General features: G+C 39.8%; 1 protein-coding gene across 2 annotated transcripts in view; it reads right to left on the bottom strand.

The window, feature by feature from the left end:
• Window positions 1-20,722, bottom strand: part of FBLN5 (fibulin 5) — a 151,352-nt gene that overhangs the window by 29,517 nt on the left and 101,113 nt on the right. For both annotated transcript variants that reach the window (XM_044665044.1, XM_044665043.1), the window contains exons 8-9: window positions 7,294-7,416; window positions 4,549-4,675 (exon numbers count right to left, since the gene is read on the bottom strand). In XM_044665044.1, coding sequence (XP_044520979.1) covers window positions 4,549-4,675; window positions 7,294-7,416 — 250 coding nt within the window. The remainder of the gene's footprint in view (window positions 1-4,548; window positions 4,676-7,293; window positions 7,417-20,722) is intronic.

The following is a 20,722-nucleotide window of genomic DNA, read 5'->3' as shown; positions in this document are numbered from 1 at the left end:
AGGATTGGTGAGAGGGGAGAAGGGAGAGAATTTCAAACTCTAAAAAACTTTAATGGAAATTTTAAAATATTTTTACATATAATTTGAAAAAGTAAAATATTAAAAATTTCCAAAATAAAAAATTAATTAGGCCCTTTCTTCTATCCTTCTGCCGCTAAGAATCATTTTGTATTTTTCTACATTTCATGGTTTGCTATCACCAAGGCATTGAACAATTAATGGATGGCTTATCTATGATAAATATCCCTAAACTTTGTTGGGCTGCACGCCAGAAAGCACACATAGTCCATCACTGGAACAGAATTCAAGTTGTATTGGCTTTTTTGGCTGCCATATCACACTGTTCATTAATAGTGAGTTTGTGGTCCACTAAAACCCTCAGATCATTTTTCAGATGAATTGCTAGCTATGCCTTCCCTGTAATGAACTTGTAAAATAAATGTCTTGAAACTGAGGGTAAATCATGCAGTGATTCCAATTAAATTTAATCTTATTTAGATTCAATCCAACATCTTCTCCTGTTGAAATCTCTTGGGATATTAACTCTGCCAAACATTGTTAGCTTTTCCTAATAATTACTGACAATGTACCACATGATAATATCTGTAACAAAACAAGTAACAAATATTCCTAATGATCATTATGAAGACTTTCTTGCTCTTTAATCAATATCTGTTAACTATAGATGTTAAGATAGTAATACTTAATTTATCTTCCATTAACAAGCCATTCCATAAAAGTAAAAATTCCAGATAACAGGTTAACCCATTAGGTACTAGAATTTTTTTTAAATTGTAAATATTTGGGATGGAAACCTTTGGCCAAAAGAAGTACTGAGTTTGTACCCATATGTAAAACTTTAATTTAGATATTGATACTCTAAATGTGAAATCCTTGTCCAACAATCAAAAAGGTGATATATGACTCTAGAGGAACTTACATATTAACCTCAAAATTTTTGCTCTAAATGACACCAAAAACATAAAGATATTGCAAGTAAATGAAAGGATAGTTTTCTAGTTCTCTTCTTTATTCCTACATTGAATATGTAGTTTGCCTTTAAACAATTTTAAAATTAAAGATATTATTATTCCACTGGTTATGGTGTCTTTTTTCTTTTCTTTCTGCTATTCTACTTACTTATTTCTCCTAATCTAGATCCCCTGAACCAGAAATGTATAATAGAAGGAAGCATATAGAGCAAAACAGAGAGGAAAGGCCGAAGAGTTCATGGAAACCTTTACTATAGAACCTACAGAATGAAGTACATACTAACTCTGCTGATATAAGATGGAAGGTAAATTTGAATAAATAGTCAAACCAAAAACCTTGATGAGGCCTTAAAGAAGCTTTAAAATGATACTATTTTTTCTACTGAAATGAATTAATTTAAATGTCAATAGTTACTAAACCAGATTAATTGGTTCCATTGATGCTCAATATTAACCTTATAAATAAGACATTCATTCATTCTTTGTTGGGCCTCCAGCAGTTCTTGATCCAAAGTGTGGAGAGCGTGACTTTCTTTCTAGTGGCTACTAAATGCATCGCTTTCCAATTGGCATGTTGTAAAACTTTGATCATCACAAAAAGATCTTGAAGTCTCACATCTTTCTGACTTTTCTCATTTCTCTTTTCCAATTTTAAATGAAACATTGAAAATGAATGGGAAGAAGTATCTAGGGCAGAGGGAGAAAGGATGGTGGCTTAGGTGAAGGTGGGGAGCAGAAAACAATAGAAGTAGAGAAAGTAAAGATATGACTAAAGGAAGAGAAATCAGTTAACTGGGAAAAATCTTTGCTGTAAAGTTTCTCTGATAAGGTCTCATTTCTAAAACAAATGTGGAACTGATACAAATTAATAAAAGTAATTTCCCAATTGATAAGTAAGGTGAAAAATATGAATAACTGCTATTAAGGAAAGAAATCCAAGTTATCTACGGCCCAAGGAAAAATGGTCTAAACCACTAATTAGAGAATTTCAAATAAAATTAACACTGAGATTCTACCTCACACCCACCAGATTAGCAAAGAAGAGAAATGACAGATGTTGGAAAGGCTTTGGGAAAATAGGCACTTTGATGCACTATTAGTTGAGCTGTAAATGTATACAGTCATTCAGAAAACAATTTGGAACCTGCCCTCAAAGTTGCTAAACAATTGATTTAGGAATACAACTCCTAGACTTATACCCCTAGAGAGATCAAAGAATGAGGGAAAGGACCTATGTGTATAAAAATATGTATAGCTGCTCCCTTTTATTGGTGGCAAAAAACTGGAAAATAAAAGGGTACCCAAAACTGGGGAATGGCCAAACAAATTGTGATATATAAATATAAAGGAAATTACTGGAACTTAAGTAATTATAGAAGGGACAGTTTCAGAGAAAGTTGGCAAGTCTTGTTCACTCTACCAAATCAGGCTCACACCTACTCTGCAATTTATATTCTTAGAGAATTGCCTGGAGCACTGAGACTTTAAATGACTTATCCACCATAATACCATCATTATGGGTCAGTGGTCAGTCTTGAACTCCAGGCTCCTTTAGGTTACATTTTGTTATATATTTGACCTTTATAATGGTAGGGAGGACAGATAATATTATCCCTATTTTAAAGATTAGCAAGTTGAGTCAGAGAACAAAAGTCACTTGCCCAGGATCCCACTTGCAGAAATTAATCTAGGACTTAAACTAAAGTCTAAATTTAAGCTCATCTTCCTGAGTTCAAATCTGGCCTCAGACACTTGATCCTGGGCAAATCACTTAACCTTGTTTGCTTCAGTTTCCTCATCTATAAAGTGAGCTGGAGAAGGAAATGGCAAACCATGCCAGTACTTTTGCCAAGAAAACTCCAAATAGGGTCATAAAATGTCAGAGGTGACCAAAACAACTCAACAACAACAACAAGTAGGATGGAGATCTTTAAGCAGATGCCAATTGGTCACTAGAAGAGAACAGAAGTGATTCCAGTTTGATTATGGGTTTGCCTACATAAAAGGCCTCTGAAGTCTCTTCCAATTTAGAAAAATTGTGTCTAATAAGTGGAGAGATGAAAAATTGCTTTTATGTGCTTTTGTAATCAAGAGAACACAGCTGCATAGAGTGATTAAGCTGGAGGAGACCTTGAAGTATGCTCTGTAAACAGAAGGAATATAATAAATGTTGAATTGGATCGAATTTATTGAATCATCTAGACGAGGACTCTTAACTGATTTTTGGGTTGTGGACCTTTCTGGCAGTCTGCCTTCTCAGGATAATTTTTTTTTAAGTTCACAATTGAAGAAAATGTTAAATTTCAGCTAGAGATTAGTGACAAAAAAATTTAACTTATCCCATCCTCCATTTTTCCCACATTCAAAGACCTCTTGAAATATATCTAAACTATCCCCTTCATTTTAAAGATTGGGAAACCAAGGCTCAGAGAGTTTGCAGTCTTACATATCACATAGCTAGCTAGTTGGTAGCAGAGTCGATAATAGAGGAACTCAGGTCTTTCATCTCCCAAACGTATGGCTTTTTGTCTGAATAACACTTCAAATAACCGGGAAGGAAAAGACTGGCCTACTTGGAGAAAGAAGGATGCTATTGACTATGAATAGGAATCTGATAAAAAGCTCTGGATTCTGTAACATTTTTCACTTTGACCCACAATCATTTTAAAAATATAAAAATTCTCCATTTACATCTCTACCAGGCCATGAGCCTCCTGTTTCATGACTCCTCAGGGTAGTATTGCTACTGTTATCAATGATAATAATAATGATGAATAAATTTATCACAAAAAATAAAACAACAAAAACAAAAGCTTTTAGTGCCAAATTTTTTCCTAATTTTTCCCATTTTAATATCATTGATAATCAACATTATAGAAACCTTATCCCCTATGGAGAATTTACAGAAATGTATGGAAGGGAATTACATAGAATCAAAAGGCCTTAGATGAGTTATGATCCATGATGAATATAATCAGGGAAAAGATATGCTTCTGAGACTATAAACCTATCTGAACATGCCAGCAATAATAACTTGCATTCATATAGCATTTTAAGATTTATAAAGCATACTACATTAATTTTTGAGTGTCTTGAGGATAGGGACTATCTTTTGCCTCTTTTTTAATCTTCAGCACTTAGCGGAGTGCTCTAATATATAGTAGGTGTTTAACAAATGTTTATTGATCAATTATTGATTGATTGATATTTGTGCTAGCTAAATATTTTTGAAGCATCTTTATGTTACATTTTGTTATATATTTGACCTTTATAATGGTAGGGAGGACAGATAGTATTAGCCCTATTTTACAGATTAGCAAATTGAATCAGAGAACAAAAGTCACTTGCCCAGGATCCCACTTGCAGAAATTAATCTAGGAGTTAAACTAAAGACTAAATTTAAGCTCCTTGAGAACAGACTTTTTCCCTTTTGTTTTGGCATCCATAGGGCTTAGCACAGTGGGCTGGTGATTAATTGATTGAGTTTAAGTCATAATCTGGTTCTCTTTCCACCATAGAATGGTTACTTTATCCCACTTGGAAACTCACAACTTACTTGTCACTGATCTGGAGATAAGGTTCCTCGCAGCGAAGGGGATCTATACATTTGAAGCCCCCTTGCAAATTATAACAAGTTTGCTGTAGAGTGCAGGTATGGTTCTGGTGCTCACACTCATTGATATCTGAAACACAGGAAGGTGATGTAGTCAATGAGGAGAACCCTAAGTAGAGGAAGGACTCCCCTTGAAAGCCTCATGATATAGTTCACTTCAGAAGGCATCCACGCAGAATTGGGAAGGTAGAGGAAAGAGAAATCTTTGAAACATTGTCTTTTTTTTATTAACAAGAGACAGGGAAGTACCCTTTGCCTTGTGGCTTGTTTTAGCTCTGCTCTTTTGCTGTGTCTATAATCACTGCTGCCAGCTCATAGAGACAAACCATGAGCATGAAGACCTGAGGGCAGAGTTGGAAATCAGGAAAAGTAAGGTATTAGAAAAAAAGTCCTGGGGAACATCTGAGGCCAGAACAGCTGTACCATTCCTTCACAGGGCAAGAATATGGACTATGACTAAATTCATCCCAGGGATCCTTCCATGAAATAAGGAGGAAAGCCTAACCAAAGCCAGCTCTCCAGGGGAGCTTTGGAAACCATGAGAGGTCTCTGTGTGGAACAGACCAGTCTAAGAGCACAGTTCATGGCCATCCTGCCTTGGTTCAGTGCCTTCCCTTGGAGGGGCCCTCAAGCAAGAACTAGACGGTTCTTTTCACTCACAGCTTACTAGAATTCCCCCTTGGCAGAACAGAGCAGGCAACACAAGAGAGGCCTGCCAGCCAAAACAGAAGCAAGAACAGCAGCAGCTGTGGGCACCAAGAAACCACTGAGAGGCAGGAAACTTATTGTGCATTCAGAAGCCTCAGGAGGCTTGGGCTGCTGACGGAAGCAAGACTAGACTTCTCCTGACGTGCCATCTGAACTCTATGATCCAAACCAAGTGCCATGGATGCCCTCCTGCTGGAGTCATTCGCTTGAAGCAGCAAATTAACTTCATCATTCTGTTCAATAAATTGTATTCTTTAAAGCTACCTCAGCTTCAGGATAAAGAAATCACAGCTCAGCCTCACTAGCCCAACCTGTTGACCATCCATTGGCACAAGGGCAGAAGACTGCAGAGACACTAGCAGGTAGAAAACGGGGCTTGTTCATAAAGCGACAGCGATGAGTCACTGTCCGTGCAAAGTAGGCTTCCTGCTTTATTGGGAGCCCCCTTCTATATCTCGCTGTAATATACCCCTCCACCACAACTGAACATAAGGGACTTCTCTACTAGCAGCAATGCAAGGATCCAGAGCAAGGCTGAGGGACTGATGAGAAAGAAAACTAGACACATTCAGGAAGAACTGTGGGAGGAGAAACACAGAAGAAAAACAACTGCTTGATCACATGGGCTGATGGGGATATTACTGGGGATGAAGACACTAAACGATAACTCCAGTCCAAGTATCAATAATATGGAATTGGGTCTTGATCAGTGATACATGTAAAACTCAGTGGAAATGTTCATCGGCTAAGGAGGGTTAGGGAGGTTTGGGGGAGAGGGAAAGAACATAAAACATGTAACTAGGGGAAAATATTCAAAATTAAAATTAGAAAAAAAAAATATATATATATACCCAACCACCACCCCAACCACTACCTTAGGTCTGGATTTGTTGGCTCTAGTTCCTCTTTTCTATTCCCTAGATCCTCCCAATAAGATCCCCCTAACTCCCCTGACCCTTTCTGCCTCCATGTCTGTATTGCTGCTAGTTCTTTGGTTTCAGTTTCTAATCATGTATTCTTTTTTAGACAGATGTGTATAATGCAGCCCTGAGAAAGACCTTGTGCCCTTGACTGATCTGGACTGATGCCTTTAAGTAGCTCAATAGTGATGAAACTTTGGCTCAGCCTCTACCAGTCTATAATGCTGCCTCAGATTTCCTTCATAGACCTTGTCTGGGGCCCACTGGAAAAAAAAATTGCTACGAAGGTCCTATGGCTTCTCTCTGCCAGGTCTCCACGGCATCTGGCATAGGCACACTTTGAAGGAGAAAGATTTTGACTCCGAATTTATTCACATGGAGGGTTCTCAATTTCCACTGGCTCTGACAATATCTTTCCTCATTACAGTCTAAGCTCTAGAGGTGGTAATAGTCGTAGTAGTAGTAGTAGTAGTAGTAGTAGTAGTAGTAGTAGTAGTAGTAGTAGTAGTAGTAGTAATAATAATAATAATAATAATAATAATTTGGCCCCAGAACAGCAAACAGCCCAACCGTGGACAAACACAACATCCAAGGACACGTATCACAAGTCATCTGACCACTTATCCCTTTAGCCAGGGGCATTCATTCCATTCCCTCTCCTTAGACAGCCCAGCTACTATCTGGAAGAGTGGAGCGAAAGACAGAAGAGGAGTGAGCCCCTGACTCCAGCCTCTGCCTCCAGTTCTTGCACCTGTAGAAGATGACACAGGCCTGCACATCCCTCCTTCCCCTATCTCCCACTCCTATTGCACCCACTGTACTTTTTTCTCCCATTCTATTTTTTTTAAACCCTTCTCTTCCATCATAGAATCAACACCAAGTATTGGCTCTAATACAGAAGAGTGGTAAAGGCTAGGCAATTAGGATTAAGTGACTTGTCCAGAGTCACAAAACTAGGAAGTGTCTAAGGCTAGATTTAAACCCAGGATCCTGTCTCTAGACCTGGCTCTCTGTCCACCTCCCCATCTACCTACCCCTCTCCTACCATGTTGACACTTACCTTGGCAGCTTCTATTATCATCCAGCAAGATGTAGCCAGGAGGACAGGAGCAATAATATGTGCCAGGCTGGTTAACACACTCGTGTTGGCACAGGAACTCAGAAAAGCTGCACTCATCCATATCTGGGGGCAACAAGTACAAGGACAGCTGAATTAAAGCAAACTCTCTCCAGGCACATATGTGTTGCCGATCACAGCACAGCTCAACAAATTTGCTTTTCATCTCAAAGTAGAATCCCTGCCTCCACCCCATCCTCTTCCTCATCTTTGTCTCACTCTTGCCAATTTCAAAACCAGGTAAATTCTTCAGCTTCCAAGGAACAAAAATGAATAAATAAATAAACAAAGGAAATGATGAAGGGAGCCTGGTCTCCAACTTGATATTCATGCCTAAATTAGGGTCATTGGTGCCAATCCATAGAAGTGTCTTATGTTCATGTATAATTAGAATCTGTTACCCTAAAACTACAATTCCCAGTACCCCACTTTCCTTCTCCCATTACGTGCTGACATAGGGAGGATATAAGTTTTGTGTAGCTCTGCCTCTCTCTCTCTCTCTCTTTCTCTCTCTCTCTCTCTCTCTCTCTCTCTCTCTCTCTCTCTCTTTCTCTGTCTCTCTGTCTCTGTCTCTCTGTCTCTCTCTCTCTCTCTCTCTGTCTCTCTCTCTTCTAGCAATCGCTGCTGGTTGAAGCGGGCTTTTGGGGAGAGATGAGAGAATTTATTCAGATTGGTCTTATTTTTGTTAGGTAATTATGTTTTTATACTTCTATTTCCTTTTTTATTCCTTTACTTCAAATGATATATAAATAAAAAATAATTATCAAATAATAACCTTATAAAATATAATACATGGAGTATCAGACATTAATTTAAATCCTACAGTTTATTTTACAGATGAGGACACTAAGGCCCAGCCAGGTAAAATGATTTGCCTAAAGATGAATCAGTTTCACTGACCCCAGACCTAGTGTTCTTTGCATTACACCATACTTCCTTCTTTCAGTGGATTTTCAGGCATGTCCAATTCTTTATTACATCATTTGGGGTTTTCCTGGCAAAGATACTGGGGTGGTTTGCCATTTCCTTTTCCAGCTCATTTTACAGATAAGGAAACAGAGACAAACAAGGTTAAAGTGACAGGTCTGGGGTCACACAGTTAGCAAGTGTCTGAGCCCAGATATGAACTCACGAAGATGAGTCTTCCTGACTCCAGGGCCAGGACTCTATCCACTATGCCACCTGGCTGCCCCAAAGATGTATTAGAAAGATGGTTGGACTCCAGATAAGGTCAATCTCAGAAAGACCATAAGAACAAGAACCTTTTTACCCCCTAGTTCCTTTCTACATGTGGAATTACTCTCTAGTCCTACAAATTTTTTCATGGAATTTAAGGTGCCATACCTCGGGAAAAGGTTGTATTCCTGGCTATCGATTCCTCCAAATGTTTCAAAAGACTGATAATTCCACCCACAAATATGCTCCTTCATTGAAAGAATTTTAGGACCAAAATTTTCACCTTTCTTCTGTTGATAACCCTCTCTCACCTTAAATAAATCTATCCTCATTCCCAACATCTGTTGACAGAGATCACTGCCTGCCTCAAAGTCCTTCTAACTTTTTGCACAAGAGGGTTTTTAATCAGAAGACCTGGACTTGGACTCTATTTCTATTAGATACTATGTCTGTGATTTTAGGAAAGTCACAACTTTGGTGTGCCTAAATTTCTTAATCTGTGAAATGATGGATTGAACCAGATGACTTCTAGGTTATCTTCCAAAAATCTAAATCTATGAGTCTATCAATTATTTAAAGCTTCAGTGAATTAAAAAACACACACACATACACCTAATAAAATTTCCAAGTATGTGAGAGAAAAAGGAGAAAGAGAGAATGTATCTTTCTTTCTCTCCACTTGCCTCAGAAGTTTTCCTAAGACATATAAAACATCTATTCCTATGGGACCTTATGAATGGTTCCAGCCAGTTCCATTATTGGCAGAGAGAGCGTTCTCTGGCCTGTCCTTTGGATTGGGAAGGGTGGGGAAAAAGAGAAGGGAAGCTATTGTAATGGTGACTTTATAATTTTTCAATGTCATCCATGGTGAGTGAAATGGGAGTATTTCCAAATAATGAAACTGTTCATTACAGGCAGAATTTGGCAGTCTGGCCTTCATTTGAGCCTCATTTGATTACTCTTCAAAAAAAAAAAAACATGTTTTGCTCCCTCTGTCTCCTTTCCCATGTGACCCGTCCTCAGGTTACTCCCTGATTCACATACCATTAATGGCTAGAATTACCCAGTGTAGGTAACTTTGTAAAAGAGGCTCATTTTCCACCCTGTGAAAATAGCAGGTGTTATAAACCTGATGCATCTTTCTCCAGGCCTGAAAAGTCCTTTTCTCTCCACCCCAATGGCCTTTGAGTAATGTTTGGAAAAGGCCCACATTCTAGCAAAATTCACTGAAATGTATAGTTTTGAAAAGTGAACTATTGCCAATATGTATTATATTACATATAGATCAAATAGATAAATAAAATACTATTGCTAGCATTTAGATGGTGCTTTTAAGTATTGCAAAGTAGAAATAGATAAATAGACAAGAGCTCACTTGTTTCTTACACTTCCTAAGGGAGGTGCCATTATGATGCTTAATTTACAATTGAGGAAACTGAGACTGAGATTGAATGACTTGTCTGAGACAATATTGGAACACGAGTCTTCTTAATTCCAAATTCGGTCCTCTATCCATTGTTACATCTGTTGTGTTAAGAAAAGCCTGCTTCTACCACTCTCTTTTCTCCATGAAATGGCCATGGGGACCCCCAGATCCCAGCTTCTTACTTCTTCAGAATGGGGAGCTTCTTGGCTGATCTCCACCAAAGATAGGGACTGCCACCCCGGAAGCCCCAAAACTCCAATTCATAGGATTCAGAGTCAGGAGATCTTATACACGAAGGTCGATTTCGAGAGTCCTGAGTTTGGGTGGTCTCACTTTTAGGGTCCCTCAAGTAAGTCCGGCCCAAGCGTGAGCAGAGTAGGCGGTCACACACGTGCTAGGGTCCGAGAGTTGGCCACCATTCTGTTACAGTGACTACAATTCTCAACCTTGCAGTCATTTCTCTGAATTACTGCATTGTTTCCTCTGGAAAACATTATTGGAATATAAACCTTTTCCTAGGCCTATTAGGATATTTTCATTCAATGACATATGAGTGTAGACGAATCGCCCCGTACTGCCCTCGAGGCATGGCTGATGGTCCTGGCTCCTTGCTTTAACAGATGTGTGACCTGGATGTCACTTAGACTCTCAGCCTCGGTTTCTTCCTCTGACTAATTTAAACTCCGACACGTATTATGCTCCGTCTTTCTTACAGAAGTATATTGTGAGGATCAGATCAGAAAGCAGAGGTGAAAATGCTGCATATGCTGTCAAAACACTAAACAAATGTAAAAGATTATTCTGATGACGTGATCCAAATAGAAGGGATGGGTGACCACTAGAGGGTACTGTGACCAGTGCCTGCATGCTAGGAGGTGCTGTGATTCATAGAGAGCATCTACTGCAGCAGCCTGGTCTGGTAGGACTGCTGAAATAGTCACAAGACCTGAGTTCAAGCTCCATTTTCCACCCTTGGTTTACTTTGTGGCCTCGAGCAAATCACTTCCCTTCTCTGAGGCTTAGCATTTTTTAATCTGTAAAGTGGAGATGACAATATATCTTTTAGGCATGTTAGAAGGAATTTGTTTTATGTAATATATGTTTATGCATTTCTGGAATATATATATTTGTAAGTATAAATCATATCATATGTATATGTGAATTGCTGTTAATATTATGTCTTTTCTCATACTCCTTGCTGCTTCCCTACTCAAAATTTTCTCTTCTCCTAGGGTGCAGCAAGGTGGATCAAATGGAGAGAAAGCCAGGTCTGAAAAATAATAGGTCCTGGGTTCAAATCTGGCCTCACACTTCCCAGCTGTGCGACCCTGGGCAAGTCACTCGCCTGGTCCTTACCTTGGAACCCATACTTAGTATTGATTCTAAGACAGAAGGTAAGTAATTAAAAAAAAAAAAACAAGACATGTACTTAACTGCAATAGAAAATAAATTGTCCAGGGGATTTGGAGTCTGAAGACCTAGTTTCAAATCCTGACCCTTCCATTTCCCATCTGTGACCTCTTGGGCAAGTCATTTGACCCTGTTCTTCTGCCTTAGAACCAATACACAATATTGATTCTAAGATGGAAGCTACAAGTTTTGTTTTGTTTTTTAATGCCCTCTCCTCCTCCTTTCTATTTACTGAACCCAAGAAACACCAACAAAGTGTCTACTGTGTCCAAGGCACTATGCTAGAGAGTGGACCAAGTTCAAGTCCTCCTTCCACAATGAAGTAATTTCTAACCACAGTGATCTCTCTCTTCCCTGGATGTCCTGGAGCATCAAGGACTCATCTCACATATTTTGGCTTGTGGTTATAGTCAATTTAGCACTTTGTTGTACTGATCTTACTGAATCCAATTCAATAAGCCTTTTTTACTGACTCCAGGCCTGGTGTTCTAGCCACTACATCAATGAGCAGCAATACCAATTCTTTCATATGCCGAGTGACAAACCTTTCATTTTATAGGTAAGGGGACTGCGTGCTAAGGGGTGAAATGACTTCCCTAAGAGATCACAGGTAGGAAATGGAAGCATCAGGATTTGAACCAATTCTTTCAGACTCCAAATCCTTTAGACCAGTGATTCCCAAAGTGGGCACTACCTCCCCCTGGTGGGTGCTGCAGCAATCCAGTCAGGGTGGTGATGGCCACAGGTGCATTTATCTTTCCTATTAATTGCTATTAAAATTTTTTTAAATTAATTTCCAGGGGGCTAAGTAATATTTTTTCTGGAAAGGGGGTGGTAGGCCAAAAAAGTTTGGGAACCACTGCTTTAGACATTCTATTTTCTGTTGCAGTTATTTGAATTTGTCTTTTTTTTTTAATCCTTACCTTGTCTCTTAGAATCAATACTAAGTATGGTCCCCAAGGCAGAAGAGTAGTAAGGGTAGGCAAGTGAATTGCCCAGATTCAACTAGGAAGAATCTGAGACTAGATTTGAACCCAGGACCTCCTAGTTCCAAGTCTGGCTCCCAATCCCCTGAGCCACCTAGCTGCCCCTGTGTATACGTCTTATTAATCAGTTAATACTATAAACAAAGCATTGCTCTGGGAATGTAAAGAAAGGGGAATGTTATATTTTAAAATGATAAAGGCTGATATTATGAGGAAAAGTAATAATTTAATTAAAGCCATGTTCGTAGAATAAATTAGACCACGTGCCTGGCTAAGATCCATTCAAACTGCCCGCCAGTCCGTACCTTCTCCCATCTTTACTACGTAGCCAAAAAGAGAGCATCTCAAGCCCGACCTTGGAATTTAAGCCACGCTTTACGTTGGAGATGTCACCACGTCCAAAACCAGAAACCCATTGGATCATGGAAAATGTAGTCTCAAAGTCCCCCACATGCCCACAGGAAATTTGTCATTTAAAAGCTCAAATGAGCCTCAAATAATGGAACCCCCAAAAGTTCTAAATAACACAGGAAAAATATTCTCTACCCCTGAGAGTACACATTCTAAAGAGGGAGACAACATATAAACAACCAAGGAGATTCAAGATAGAGTAAAGAGAAAGCAATCTCAAAGGGAAAGCACCAGACCAGTGATGGGGAACCTTTTAGAGATGGAATTCAGGTCCCTGCCCCCACTCCAGAACAAGTGCCATGTCCCTCCCCCTCACCAAGTGCTGGGTGCACTCAGCCCCTCCCTCTTACCCCACACAGGGGAGGGAGGAAGATCTCCCATTGGGCTGGTAAGTGGAGGGGCAGGTGAAATGAGGAATGTCCTCAGTGAGGGTAGAGAGGGAGAGGGGAATGGCCAGAGAGCTCTGCTCCCCGCCAGCTCTGCTGCCTATGAGCCGCCCACCTTACTCCTGAGTGCTCCCATTGGGCTACTGGGCAAAAGGGTGGGGGGGGGGGTTTGTAAAAAAATATCATCAGGCCTGGTGGAGAAGGGGGAGGGGAACAGCTCTGCCTGAGTCCCCACAGAGAGTTCTCTGTGTGCCATCTTTGGCACCCATGCCATAGGTTCACCACGACTACCCTAGACTGATGAGGAAAAGCCTTGTGTCATATCCCATAGCTTTGAATACATCACAGAGACTTGGATGTGTTGGGGTACTTAATAAAGGAAGTAGGTATTCACAGTTTTAAATCTTTGCACCACAAAAATAGTTCACTAAGGAAATAATGTAAGCAAGATGAAAGGAAATATGCTTACCTACTTAACGGAATAAACTATCTTCCCACTTTAGACATCAGTAAAAAAATACCAAAATATTTTACAGAGAACTCACACAAGGCAAAGAAGCAATACAAGGACACTCTCAAGGTCTCTCTGCAGAACTCAGATATCAGTTCCAAGACCTGGGAGACGCTGGCACGGGAACATCCAGCATGACGCCCCTGTATCAAAAAAGGCTCTCTCCTCTATGAGCGAAGCAGAATTGCAGCAGCTCAAAAGAAATGTGAGATGCACAAACTGAGAGACATCTCCAACCCATATGTTTATACAAAGGCTATTTGTGCTTGACCTGTGGTAAAGCCTTCCGAGCTTATATTTGTCTGACCAACCAGTTGGACATGCTATACATTCATCCCAACAAAGTAATGTCATCTTGGTTCTCTTCAAGTACAAAGGACAACATTCTATATTTCCCATATCTGGCAGGCAGATAGAATTACTAAATGCATTTAAAAATTATGAAATGTATTTCTAAAAAAAATTCTCTAATTTAAACATTTTGCCAGTTCCAACTATCTTTTCCCTACAGACTGGTTCAAATGAGTAAGGAATTACTATATTGAATGCAATGAAATTCCATTGCAAGAAAAGAATCTGAACAAATCCCTTAGTTTTATCTAATGATTTTGCAAATAGTCATTCTCCAGAACAAAGCAATAAGTATGCGAGGCAAGTAGAAAAGAATGTAGGTTTTATTTCATTCTCTCTGCTCTCTGGGGAGAGAGGATTATGGGGCAGGGAGGAAAAACACAGGCCAATATTTTTTTTTCCTCTGGTCAACTTTCAGTTAATCAGGGGAAGTCTACACAAGTCCCTTGTATCTCTGATCTGCCTAGTCCCACTGCCTTTCTTGAGATAATCGAAAACTTATTGGGTCATTGTTCTTTCTACTTACTAACAGTGTAGATGAGGGAAAAAAGAAGTGGTGCCAACAAGTTGGTCAATTTTGCATCTTGTTAGCAACTCTGGTAAAAAGGTTTAGTGGGAAACTAAGAGTCTGGAGCTAATGAGTAAAATGGTATTTGGGCTTCTCTGTAGATTCCAATAATTCATGATCCCTTTTTCTATCACCATTGTCACCACACTAGATAGTCTCTTTATCCTCCACCCAGACTACTAGAATAGCCTCTCCTTCCCCTGACCTGTTTGTTTGTTTTTTTTAACAACAATCAGAAAAATCCTTCTTTGCATGTAACTAGTCTTGTCACTGCTCTGCTCAAAAAACTTCACTGACTCCCTACTATCTACTGAGTAACAGTCAGGGCCTTTCTTTGGTAATTCAAGGATGGCACCACACAAACTTTCCAGTATCATCTTAATTGCCATTGTCCCTGGCAGGATAGGCACTTGCCATTTGGCTACCATGTTGCTCATTCATCCAGCACATGTTTAAAGTTTTCACCGAGTACAAAGCACGGCTCACTGGACTAGGTATATTATATTATTATAGTATAAAATAACCAATGCATTTGAGAAACGTGAAACTAAGTGGTGTGTATTGAGCTCTGACCCCACAATTTACCCTATGCTCTCATGCCTCCATGAATGTGCCGTGGAGCATACCACTCTTTCTTATTCCTGAAATGTTCTCCCGGACCAGGCTTATCTGTTGAAAGTCTATCCATCTTTTAAAGCTAAACTTAAATGTTCAATGTCTTCTATGAAGCCCCCCAGGGTCTTCCCTCCAGGATCTCACATAGTTCTTTGTTTTATAGCTCTCTAGTTTACATTAATAAAGTATTATTATGTGCAACTGGTATATATATGGAGTTATTGATATCAATTTAAATTTTACATTTTTGGTGACCAGAAGTCTGGCCTTTAGGACCCTTACTCCTCTCTAAATTGTAGAGCAGTTCAAGGCCACAGCTGTTGGTCTAATACTATAAAGCTTTAGAAGCCTCCCCCACCTCTGCTGTCCACAAGCTATTACAGTCTGCACCCAGTCTGCCTGAGGTTTCAGAGCTGTTTGGAAGCACCTGCTCAGAGGATGATATCTAAATCTCACTTTCCTTTAAATTGTAAACAGCTAAATAGCCATTGCTAGCTGTGGCTTCCCAAGCCAAGTGTTTTGTTTTGTTTTGTTTTGTTTTTTAGCAACAATTAGCCTCCTGAGGGCTGGGTCTCAAGTGTGGGCTAACCTCTTTTCAGGAGCAGAGCAGAGCTTGGGAAGCCACTGCACCAAGACCAGCCCATCCATGCTATCCACCCCAACCTGAGCCTGACTAACCCAGGGGGGCTTTCATTCTCCTGGCTGTGGGGCTGAGGCCTGAGATATTAGCTCACATGAGGGTCTCCCATTCCACCCTCTAGCCTCTGAACCCACCCAGTGGATTGAGAGCCAAGCCTAGAGACAGGAGATCCTAGGTTCATAATCTGGCCTCAGATACTTCCTACCTGTGTGGGCAAGTCATTAGCAATTTAATAGGTGCTCCCTGCCAAGCTCCCCTAAGGTCTTGTGCCCCCAGTCTCCCAAACTGGGAAACACGTGGCCACTGGCTTTACCCCTGGTGGGGAGAAGGACGGAACTCTTCTCCCAAACATTCATTGTGAGGCTTTTACCCCTAGCCAGTACATACTAGTGTTGCATCACTTACGGACAGGAAGTAGAGTTGCAAGCATGGCCCACTCTATGAAAGAGCAGTGCATTACGTATCTCAATTAGCTCCCAAGGGGGCAGCTGGGTAGCTCAGTGGATTGAGAGTCAGGTCTAGAGAGGGGAGGTCCTAGGTTCAAATCCGGCCTCAGACATTTCCCAGCTGTGTGACCCTGGGCAAGTCACTTGACCCCCATTGCCCACCCTTACCACTCTTCTACCTAGGAGCCAATACACAGAAGTTAAGGGTTTTAAAAAAAATCAATTAGCTCCCAGTTTTAGATGTCTTTTCTTACTACTATTCCTAGGTATATTTGTACCAATAGGATACTTTGCTGTTTATCCATTCCTCCCCAAGAATAAACAATGGGAATATAGCTTGAGTAATCTCAAAATTCAGAAGTGAGATTCATCACCCTATACCCCCTTACCTACCCAGTCTCTGCAAAATATCCAATATGGGGTTCATCCGCTGTACTCAGCGTGGAAATTCCCTTCAGTATGGGGGACCTTAGAAGCGTGACCAAAGGAATCTAGATGGATGAAGGTACTTGAGAGGGGAAGAAACCTCAAAGAGACTGGAGGTGAATTTTAAGCCTTTTCAGTCTCCATTTCCTTATTGATGTTAACTGTTTCAGTTTGTTCCCTCACCATAGTGAAGAATTCTTTATAACACAATTTTAAATACAAGGTGTACATAAAGAACTTCCAGGAAACTGGAGAAACTCAGCCTGCCTGGGAAGGTCTGTTCCAAGTCCTGCTAACCACTCCAACAACTATGAAAACTGGAGAAAAGGACTCTTGGATTCATTCCTCACATGTAAAACCTTCTATTGATACTGAGTGACTGTGTCCTGTCATGCTTATTATTTGCTGATTGTTCATTTTAAGATTTAATTTTGTTTTTAAGTTCACACATTAATCTAATCTAAAATATTCCATTATACTATGTCACTTTCAGTTACTATGTTTTGGTCATTAGCTGTTCTGTTACATTGTCTTTATTTGTACCCTCTCATTATGACTGGACTGGAGAAAATACCACTATACAAGCCCATAGATAAGTTGGAAAAACCCTTTTCTGTGGCAAAGCCATAGGTTCTTATGGATACTGGGTGTGTCACCAGTATCCATCGGTGACTTGCAACACAAGGAGATCACATGTTGCCTAAACTTCCTTTTGTTCCTTTTTGCCTTTGTTAATTGTCACATAGATGATGATGGATGGACTCCATCAAACTGATTACAACCTGTATCAGCAACCTTTGAAGAATTTAATGAGCTAAAAATATCAATTGATTTTAACAGATCCTTCAGAACTGATTTTCAGATATCTAGGAGTGCCACTACCTCTGACTGATCATTCACCTACCTTTGACTTGTGTGTAACAAGAGGAAAGGATCAATTTAAGTAGTAGTAAGTACATGGGTGATACAGTAAAGTACAATAGCACTATTATATTCCTCACCTCCACATTTGCAATGGATGGGATATATATTTATTTTTTTTATTTTAAACCCTTAACTTCTGTGTATTGACTTATAGGTGGAAGAGTGGTAAGGGTAGGCAATGGGGGTCAAGTGACTTGCCCAGGGTCACACAGCTGGGAAGTGTCTGAGACCGGATTTGAACCTAGGACCTCCCGTCCCTAGGCCTGGCTCTCAATCCACTGAGCTACCCAGCTGCCCTGGATGGGATATATAAATGCATGCCTTGGTTGGCTGTTACAGTCTCATCTCAGGGGTGGGAAGGATTTCCCAAATGACCTCTAGATGATTCCTGCAGGAAGGATTTCCCATGAAGCTTGATAGCTCCTGGATGGTTTTATATTTGTAACTCTTCAGCTTACTCTACCCTTCCACCAGGATGGTAGTCTAGATTCTTAGTAACATTTTAGACCCAAAAGGTCTTCATTAGTAGGGCAGAAGTTTTTCTGGGCTCTACTGCCAAATTCTGAAATGATGGTAGTAATAGACTCTGTTATAAATATCTCAGCTGAGGTTGAAAGATTGACTCAAGACATAGCTCTAGCCATCCAAACTACTAAGGCCATCTCTTTCCTACAGAACGTCAGTCTTGTTGTTCTTATATAAACAGATCTGAGGAACTTGTGACAAATATCCATGAGCTTCAAAGGCTTTTAGATGCCACCTAGTGGGGCAGCTGGGTAACTCAGCGGCCTGGAGACGGGAGGTCCTAGTTTCAAATCCTGCCTCAGACACTTCCCAGCTGTGACCCTGGGCAAGTCACTTGACTCCCATTGCCCACCCTTACCACTCTTCCACCTATGGGCCAATACACAGAAGTTAAGGGTTTAAAAAAATAAATAAATGCCACCTAGCAAGTGGCTATAGACACTCATATGAATCCTAATGATAGTGGATTTTGTTTGCATTGTCATCAAATGAGCTCTTGTGATTTCAGGGCATTAACTATTGTCCTACTGTTTTTTTAAAAAGCTGTTACCTGGTGAAAAGATTGTGTACATTCACACTGTGGATCATGGCTAAGTTAAAAGGGAAATAGACCTCATTTGTGATTGAGAAACCTTTGTGTTGTGCCTCTGCTTGGCTGACACATTGTCATGGAATATGAACTATGACTTTTTTAAATTTTATTATTGTTTTTCCTTTTATGTGCAATAGGATATTTGAAATTTTCTTTCTTCTCTTATTTTTTGTACTTGTACTTTGTTTATGTATTTTGAAGTACATATAATCAATATTAATTTTTTTTAATTTTGCAATAGGATAAGTTTAAAATATCAATTTGCCCCAATAGCAATCCATACCCAAAAACTTTAGACCATGGAAACCTAATATTGATTGTTAAATATTATGGGACTGTTACTAATAATCATGTCTGATTTCAGAAAGAAGGGATCACAAAAAAGCCATTACACAGTGCCTAGAAGCACAAGGTCAAGGAGACCAACCAATCCCAGTGGAATTGATGAGAATCTGCGCCAAGACAGAGGACTTCTTTTGGGGTTCAAGGAAATGGCCGTTTGACAATGTCAGAGGCAGGATTTCCCCATGCCAGATCCAGACAAGTACCTCAGTTTGGCTGCCATTTTTGGTTCCCCTATCCCTGAGAGTGAAGGTAAAATCAGACCAGGGAATCATACTTCCCTTTTACTTCAAAATCTAGTCCCTTTTCTCTCTTTATAGTATAGTAATTTTCTTTAGTACTGGCTGCCAATGGGTAAGTGCTACATTGTTACAATTGTCCTACAGGCTTGCAGGACATATCACTTTAATTGGGCTTTGATTCAAGGACCTTTTATGGGTTTATTCTTGTTTACTCAGAATTTTATGTACATAGATTTTTCTTTTTTTTCTTTTTTTCCCAAAATTTAATTTTTTTCTGTTTGTGGTTTTTGTGGGTTTTTTTAATGTTTTGGTTTTCTTTTGACAATTGATTCATATACCTCATAAATCAGCCATGTATCCCAGGGTGATCCGGGTGTTGGTCAACACCCTCCTCAGGGGGAACAGTATAATTATCCTAAAAGGCAAAGTTTAAAATCTTTTGAAGAAATTTTTAGTATAAGAAACTTGCTAACTCCCTGAATCAAAAAAGTGAACTGTTTGGAGAAGGCACCATAAAGAAGCCTGCAGAAACCACACACTGCACCAAAAGATCCAGAATGAACTTTAGGATGTATTGAATTGAACTGTGGGGGATTATACACATTTATTTTTAATGTAAACTCTTATGCCAAAGGGGATTGCCTTCAATTGACTTTTTGTCGATGCACCTAGCAATCATTGGTTTTGCTCTCTTTCTCTTTTATTTCCCTCTTATCCCCAAATTATTGTAATTTCCCATTAGATAGTGCAATATTGTATGCACCTTTAGTAAGAGATATAAACTGGTTATGTGAAATGATTCTTTGGGGAGGTGGCATGTAAATCTGGGAGATTTCAACACGCTCATCTCCTAAAGAATCACAGTGGGGATTGTGTAGATAGAATTTACTCCCCAAGACTTGACTGACTCAGCTCATCTTACCCAGCATCCCATTTGTGTGCTTACACTGACGTAAACACATGTACATGAGGGGGATGGAGGATAAAAGTTTTGGTGTGGCACTGCCCTCTCTCTCTTCTTCCAAGAACGCGGCTGGCAAGCTCGGCTGGGGGCCAGATGGTGGTCAGTTAGGTTAGATTAGGCTTTAATCTGCTTTCTCCATCTTTAGTGATTATTAATAAATCTCTTTGGAAAACAATACTTGGAATTATTGATAACAATTTAAATTTTACAGGAAGATTGAGCCTTCCTGTCTCCACTCCTGGTACCCTACCCACTGAGTGACCTGGCTGCCTCAATTAATAAGTGCCAAATACCAGTCCCTCCTGTAGATACTTTGTTATCTATTATTCTCATTCCCACTTCCATTCTGTCTCTTTCCCCTCACAAATTTGACTTCACATCTGTTTCCTATAGATTCATGACCCTATTGAGATATGCCACGAACAAAAGGT

Source organism: Gracilinanus agilis, chromosome 2 (assembly GCF_016433145.1).
Source record: "Gracilinanus agilis isolate LMUSP501 chromosome 2, AgileGrace, whole genome shotgun sequence".
NCBI lineage: Eukaryota > Metazoa > Chordata > Mammalia > Didelphimorphia > Didelphidae > Gracilinanus > Gracilinanus agilis.
The sequence above is the reverse complement of the archived record's forward strand: the minus strand, read 5'-3'. Positions and strand labels throughout refer to the sequence as shown.